The following is an 8,258-nucleotide window of genomic DNA, read 5'->3' on the forward strand; positions in this document are numbered from 1 at the left end:
CACTAATGTCTCGAAAAAAAGAGTAAACCCCACAAAAAAGAGTCCTCCAAGTGTTACTTATATTATTTTCTGGACATATGAGTTCACACTTTCTCCAAGCCAATTCAAAAGTAAATTTAATAGTATACACCCATATTGAATCGGCGCAGCTCGGATGCTGTGTAAGACGAACAAATTTTTGTCAAAGAAAGTAGCAAGAGACTGAATAACAAATATCTTCAGAAGCCTCAAACAAACGCAGCAAGAGACTGAATAACCGATATCTTCAGAAGCCTTGAAAGCAAAAGCAGCAGGAGCCTTGGCGCACCATATCTTGTGCAGCCTAAACAAAACCCACGAGTTGACAGTAGGCAGCAATTACTCTAATGTGGTACCTCCAATTAGTGTAACTAAAATTTCATAACTGAGGACACTATAATTGGTCTACATGATTTACATCTGCCAGGAGTTACTCATGTCACTCCTAACAGTAACTTTGTGTGATTCATTGCAGTTTATCTGAGCATGCAGTGCAGCTATATCTACAGACTTTTAGAGGCAAAAACAGGAACCCTTTTTTCAGCAGCCACCACTTGCCGGTTCGATTGAGCTCCGGAGGCCATTGCCCCTGAGTGACGTACAGTGCTCTTCGGCTTCAGACTGAGAGCAGACAATAACCACTGCCAACCCATTCACGTGTGCCTCTTGCATGATATTAACGGCGTTGTCGACCGTCATCCCCGGGATAACCTTCATCAGGACTTGGACCACATACTCACGCCTGTTTTCGTTGTCATTGTGCAGGACGACACGGTATGGAGGAGACATTTTCCGGGATTTCCTGCATACCAAAAGAATGCCATCATAACTCATATCCAGTGTTCCTTAGATGAATTGACCATAAAGCTCACCAAAGAAGGAAAACGACTAGCAAAAAGAGAAAAAGTATTAGTTGATCTGATCTTGAAGTTTAATCCTTGGATGCAGTCTTGGATATCTGACAGTTTTCATCTAGCTATTTTACAGTGTTGTCTCAGAATATGCTGGCTCAGGACTGACTTGGTTTCTGATCCTGTGGACACCTTTCTTCCACTACATGTTGTGATTTATTTTTAATATTTATATTCCAATGGATCAAACTACCACCCTGAAAACCAAAGCGTATGGAACTTCATATAGTCTATGAACAAAGGGAATGTTGATGTATAGTAGAGAGCATTCCTTACTAAGAATTAACCATCAATGTGCTAACAAATACACAAGAATAGCAACTATAACAAACCTGGAGAAACAGTAAAACACAACATCACTGTAAGGCATAAGCTCATTGATAACGACAGAACGGTCATTATTTATTTTTCACAAGTATAGGCATTTGGAATAACATCAAGGCGAACAAAAATATGATGTCAGAATCGATACATATTATTGTATTTTGAAACCATAAAGTCTTCGAAAATAAGCAATACTGATGAGAGAGTGCTCCTTGTGCAATAATACTTTAACATATCAAAGACCACAACACGAAAAATCAAGCATGGCACTAGGCAAACGCCTAGACTGATTAACCTGCCATGGTACATAATGTGCTGGACCAGTCACTTTTTCTTATGCCTAAGGGCATTAAATGTGAATATTACAACATAGAAAGTGAAATGTGCAGATTTTTCTCAAAAACAACTAGGGCGAGATGTATAAACGCACAAAACACCCCGCAATGGAAGAAACCTTGTACTGACAGTTCCGACAGTAACCTGAACATGAAATATCTCATTCAAGACAACAGCAAACTACAACAGACATTTCAAGCCTTCACTGAAATCGCTATATTTGCAATGGAGCTCGCCAACTGGCATCATGGCAAGCCCAATTAACATAACTCTGGAAAACAAAATTTATATATTGACGTTTATTATATATTGACAACGATAAACCAGCTATATAGCTATAAAACTGCCAAGTTGGATAACCCCAGGCTCCCTTGGTGCCCTTTTTGTAAGACAATTGAAGGATCATCCTCCTGGCCTCTTCATTTTGTGATGCACACAACATATGTAATTCTATTGAGTCGTGACCAAGTTGGCATACAAAAGGCTAAAAATGCCACACAATGGCTAAAACTGGGGAATCCCGCCACAGGCAGCACGATGACCTGCTATTCTTACACCTATCAGGCTATCACAGAGTACATAAAACAAGCAGTACAGGTAGCAATTGGGCACCAAGATAACACCTTCTGGATAACTTCTGAATTATGGTTTCCCTTTGTCGAGAGCAAAAATATTGGTTGTGCGCTATGGCAGTAACAACATTGAATATGGAGGGTGTAGTTGATAATTAAACCTTTTCAGTGAAGCAGTCCAACACTATTCAGATTGGAAACTTAGTTATCTGTTTGGCCTCATGCTATTTGGATTGGAAAGTTAGTTATCTGTTTGGCATCGCTTAAAGTAGTATTTTGTAGTTTTTAGTTCCATCATTAGGTGAAAAAATACACCCTTCATGGTAGGGTTTAGATTCTGGTACTGGGATCTGATACAGTAAAATTCATACTAATTTATTTTAAAAAAAACACTATCCAAATCCTGCAATTTTACACTTAAATGGGGAAAAAAATCGTAAGTTACAGAAATGAACTTACTTCACATCGAATTCAGACTGACGGCCAGGTGAAATTTTCTCTGCTGGTCGATCAAGCACGCCACCACCTTTGCCTGCTGCTGTGACTACAATAGGAATGGCGATATTTGGGTACCTTCCCCTGTAAATAGAGGATCTACCTCCTGCTGAACATGGACAAAATGAAGAAAAAAGATGAGAAAACAATCCTGCAAGGACAAACACGGACTAAGATGACCTAAAGAACAAATATCATCTATTTCTTTTTCGAGAATTAATCTTCTATCCAAGTTAAAATCGTCATAGCTCTTGCTCGGAGTTCAAGCTCAGGTTGGTCTCCCCATGTCATGATTAAAAATATATAAAAGAACTTTCAGCGTTGTGACACGTTTACGCAGCTAAAAGGATAAGAACCTGACAAGCATACAGTACATGAATAGAGTAACCAACATAACAGAACGAAGGTCCCCCGTCCTAATGTCAATACAACCCCAGCAATTTCTTATCAGAAAGTTAAAGAATACAATCGTATTCTCCCGAGCTCAAATGGGCCAAATCTTGGAGCAAATTTCCAAGACGAGAAACGCCTAAAATCAGCAACAGGCAACGATTCTTGATAATTAAAAACTGCGCTTCCTCCTTGGCAATCACTAGCTCCATTCGGAACCAGGAAAATCAATCTGTTCTACAACAGAAACTCATCCTGCTGCCTATTTTGCCAAATCTTATCCGCCCAGTGTGAAGCCGGGGGTACCCAACTGGCATCCAAGAAAAAAAGAAGAGTGGGGAGCGTCCGGTAGTACCTGCCACCACGTGGTGGTTCATGATGCGGGCGGAGAGAGCGATACGGCTGGGCACCGCGGCCTCCATTCTCGACTAGCCGCCGTCCTCGCGACGCCCCCGGAGTCGGAAGCCGGGAGCCCCTGTCTTGCCTCGCCTCTGAGCGGCTGAGCCTCCTCCGTCCGCGGTGGGGTGTGTGTTCCTCCGTGGGCCGGTGGCTGTGCGGTTTGGAGGCACGGGAGAGAATATTTGTGGCCCAGTTGGGTGCGCGTGGCTGGCGTGAACCACCTGTTCGCCGATCTTGAGATCTGGCCTTCTCTCAGCCATTGGTCCTCCTGATATTTTTCACTAGCAGCCTCAATTCAGACATGGAAAACTGAAACCCACAGGAATTCGCGAACGGAATCGTGGGAAATTGACGAGCTTTATCCGTTCCACGCTCATGCAAACCGTTGAATAGGATGCGATATAATCCCTCCGTTTCATAATTCTTGTCTTAAATTTGGCCAAAAATGTATGTATCTATTTTTTTTAAATGCCTAGATACATGTAATATTTTGACAAGAGTTATGAATCGAAGAGAGTAAGTTAATTGATATACTATATCTGTTTCTAAACATAAGATGTCTAGATTTATTCTACGTGTAGTGACCAAGTCTATAAAAAAATGCCAATATCTAAATAAATATGCTACGAAATATATCTCATGAGAGGAATTATAAAACTAGTCTAATGTTGTAGATATTGATAGCCTTTTCTATACTTTGCCAAACATTAAGAAGTTTGACACTTCTGAGTTCAAAGTCCTAAATACAACTACTCACCAAGTTCCACGATACAACTCCACACTAAAAATAGAACCTTTAAACAAGCACGCGGTCTTTCACGTGGACCCTTCTTGGCCCACCATCTGAAGGGAGAAGTAACATTGAAGAGAAAAATGTACAAAAAATATATATTCTATCTTCTCTTAAATGAAAGAACAAGAGAATTGAAATATTTTTTATTGTCATAAGAATTCAAAAAAAAAACAGTGTTGCAAGGCATGAATATTTTAGGCTTTTAGCACTCGCAAGTGCAAAAGAGTAATTCTTTTATTGTCATAAGAATTAAAAAAAATAGTGTTGCGAGGCATGAATATTTTAGACTTTTTAGCACTCGACAAAGGGCAAGACTCCTTGCCTCTTCATACTTTCATTCACACAATCATAATTTATTTAAAAATATGCCAAGCATCGAGGTAAACTATCAGCTTATACAGATAAAGGGAGAAAATGAGACCAATATATGGTCCAGTGGCATCCAAAATCTCCAAACTTCAGCACAAATTAATATGTCGTCATTGACCAAAATCCACGGACGGTAACAACACGCAACAAAACAATGAGCATGATACTCAAGGACATGGTCTTCAAGAAACGAATCATCACTTGTATGTCGATGATGTTGCCGGGCAAAACCAAGAGGTCACACATGGTTATCACCTCCGGACAGAAACTTTGAGTATCACGTACGCACGCACAGGGGCGAAACCAGCAACCAACTAAACCTGAGGCTAATTCTATTATACACTAAATTTTGCTGATTTTTAGGATTTATATTTTAAAGAACGATTTTACAAAGACTTTTGCTGCAGGCAATGGGCTACAGCCTCTTGCCACAAGCCTGTCTCTGACTCTTCGTACGCCGCGCTGCTCGATCAAACAAAATAGGCTAAACCACGGGTTTTCACTCGAAGAACATGCACACTCATTGTGTTGATGCCGATATTGTCATCCACCCTTGCTACCATCGAGCGCCTACTCACATAGTGCATCGCTCTAACCTCGTGCTGATGGACAAATTGGCGGAAGCAGATTGAGTCCAATGTGTCGATTAGACCAAGCCGCTGCTCTGATCCAGAAGCCGCTCTGAGAGGATCTGATCAGCATTCCTACAACGAAACCCACAAGCCGCTGCTCTGATCCAGATGACCAGCCCGATTGAAGAGACCGTGCCACCAGAGTTCGCTGTGGAGGTCTCACTGAGCGACGAGAAGGAGGAAGAAAGCCTTTGAGATCCCTTTACCCCTGTCTGCTCTCCGTATAAATGAACGTTAATAATTATACTCTTTAGTTTTGATTTTTGAAACAAAAATAGCGTCAGGTAGAGATTCGGCACTTACTAGTAATACTACTACTTCATGCATTCTAAGTGCATCTTCAACAATGGGTACTACATGGGTACCAAGATAGTAATGGCCAATGTAGAGGAGAGATGTGCATCACAAATAAGTAGTGGTTACTACAAGTACTCCCTCCGTTCCTTTAAGTATGTCATGTTAGGTTTTTTAGTCTATTTCAGTTTAAGTGTCGTTGAGAGTTTTTTAGCCAAATTTGCCCTCCCCACTGCTAGGCTGCATGCAGCAGCAGTTATTACTCATGGAAACCAAAGCGACAGCCTCTCCTCTCTCTTTCCAACTGCGCCTCCTTCCTCTTCCTTACTCTTCCTAATCTGTTCCTCTTCCCTGCCATAGCTGCACATAGGTTCTTCCTCTTCCTAATCTGTTCCTCTTCCATGCCATCCAACACCAACTCGACCTGAGAAGGAGAGGTGGCAATGGCCGGAGAACAAGGAGGAGAGGCGGCCATGGCCGCAGAACAAGGAGCGGCGGCGGCGGACGTTGCTCTGCGCCTTCAAGCCGTGGCGGAGGAGCAGCTGAGCGCCGCCGAGAAGATGTGCGCTGGTGACGCCGTGCGCTCGTTCGAGGAGTATCTTCATGCTCCGAAATGAACAGGGAGAGGTAGGAGAAGAAAAGAGATGATGAGAAGAGAAGAAGGGGAAGTTGAACCGGCTGCACAGCAAACTTTCTCATGGAGTCTTCTTATAACGATGGTTCCGAAATTTTGAATGAAAATTCGGACGCTAACTGCAAGCAAAAAATTCAACCAAAGGCGCTAGAATTTGAAGTTTCGTGGGCATGGTGCTGCTTGGAGGAAGAGCGGGAGCCAGCAGGCCAGGCGCGTTCGCGGCCGCGCGGGCGGGGAGTCCAGCCTTCGTACGTAACTGCATGCATGCATCATATCCCAAGCTGACACCACCGGTGGCATGCACTGTAGCATTAACAGCTACCCGTAGGTGCATGCTTAGGTTATTAATTGCAGTTAGGCTCAAACACAATCTGGATCAGTTTTCTTGGTATGCGTTTTGATATCTAAGATGACATACTTAAAAGAACGGAGGAGGTAAACCACTGTTACACAGGTACCAAGAAAGAAGAGAAGATGACATGTGGGTCCATCAAGAAAGAGAAATGAATAAAAAAATGGAAACATACGAAAGAAAGAAAGAAAGAAGAAGGAAAAAATTAGTATCAACCACCATGCCCTAATATATCCGATGCTGGTCTCCTGCTAATCCTTCACGTGGTTCAATTAACCCTGCACCCAGGTGGGATCAGACAAAGTGTCCACCCTAGCGAGAAGGCGTTCCGTAATCATATACTGATGCGCATGGGGTTCATCTATGGACTATGGGTCCACACCTCGCTTCATGCGCCCCCGTGCTGCATGTTGTTGGGGCTTTTCCGTACTCTACCGACCACAGCATCGATCCAGCTTCCAGCCAGCGTAGCACCAACTTTTATCGTTTTTGGGTCAGCTTCTAGTTTTGTCCCATGTTCTCACTACATACAAGGCGCATACGTACTCCGGATCGATGAATGGTCGTCAGAACCCAGGACTCAGGAGGATAGAGCATGTAGAGCGTCAATAAGCAGAGGCTGGCTAGCCGTGACGGCCGGAATCTTGAATTCAATTAAACATACGCGCTTTCTTGTTTAGGCCCGCTGATCGATCAGAAGAACATGCATGTGGTTGCAATAGGAGTACAAATATCTGCGCTTATAAATGAAAAACTGACTCAGGAAGTATATGTGTGCTTAATTAGTTGACATGAACTAGCTAGATTTGGGGGAGTGTTATATCCCACGTGTTCGTTTTTCTCTACTTCAAAAGGTACGCAAGTATTCTTAGGAAAAAACGTAGGACATGAATATATATTAGCGAGTATAGATCCATGGATCACGGGTGCATGATCATCATAGGTTGTTTCAAAATATTTTAAATCGTCCTCAAGTTTTTTTTAACCCCGTAAAAAGTTATACATATAGACATGAATATTGTGTGCTAAAAATGTTTGTTATTGAAAAACAAGGCAACGGGGTCCAATATAGGGACTATGCATGAATGTAAGCACTTTGTTGTTTACGCACAACGTACAAATTGCCCAATTATATTTGTTGTGGAAACTTAAAAAGGACATACACATGAAATTAAGCACATGCTTCTGAGTGAAAAAAAACTACGCCGCTCCAAATGTAACAAACAAATTCAAACAATTTAACATATGATGTACTACATGTGTGTTGCCAATTAATTTTCATTGTAAAATATCAGTTATATGCGCTGTCTAAAAAAACAATTTACTGCTTAGCATTGCTTCTCTAGAGCTTATAGTCTATATAGACATATAGTTCTACGTCATTGCTTGTCCAATGTGCAAAACTGTACACTTCCCCATGAAAACTAACAAAACCTTATTATTTACAAGACTTGAACTTCCTTATATGTGACTGTTTGACATTAATTTGCAAGCTTTTTCTTAATTTACCATTCACCCTGAGAGCCATTTCACCTTTCTATATATTGGTAGCAATAGAATTTGTTGAAATGAAATTGATAATGATCAAATTTGATTGGTATTAGGACAGTACAAAAATCGATCAGCCATAGAAATACAAAATCGACAGGCATTCTGAGCTTGCATATAAAATTAATATAACTAATGAAAAAAAAGGAGGAAATCTCATTATATTCCAAATGATGAAATGCTCGAACAAA

General features: G+C 41.5%; 1 protein-coding gene across 2 annotated transcripts; it reads right to left on the reverse strand.

Moving 5' to 3' along the window:
- Positions 1–245: 245 nt before the first annotated feature.
- LOC100827598 (ATP-dependent Clp protease adapter protein CLPS1, chloroplastic) lies at positions 246–3,617 on the reverse strand. 2 transcript variants are annotated; one of them, XM_010236847.3, is made up of 3 exons: positions 3,402–3,617; positions 2,621–2,762; positions 246–820 (listed from the first exon to the last, which is right to left on the reverse strand). In XM_010236847.3, exons 1-3 carry the CDS (start codon positions 3,466–3,468, stop codon positions 559–561), a joined length of 471 nt encoding a protein of 156 aa, XP_010235149.1. In that variant the 5' UTR covers positions 3,469–3,617; the 3' UTR covers positions 246–558. The 2 variants fall into 2 exon arrangements, with proteins under 2 accessions (XP_010235149.1, XP_003574520.1); XM_003574472.4 differs by having other exon boundaries at positions 2,621–2,765; positions 3,402–3,616.
- Positions 3,618–8,258: the final 4,641 nt, after the last annotated feature.

This window comes from Brachypodium distachyon, chromosome 3 (genome assembly GCF_000005505.3).
Source record: "Brachypodium distachyon strain Bd21 chromosome 3, Brachypodium_distachyon_v3.0, whole genome shotgun sequence".
NCBI classification, from domain to species: Eukaryota; Viridiplantae; Streptophyta; class Magnoliopsida; order Poales; family Poaceae; genus Brachypodium; species Brachypodium distachyon.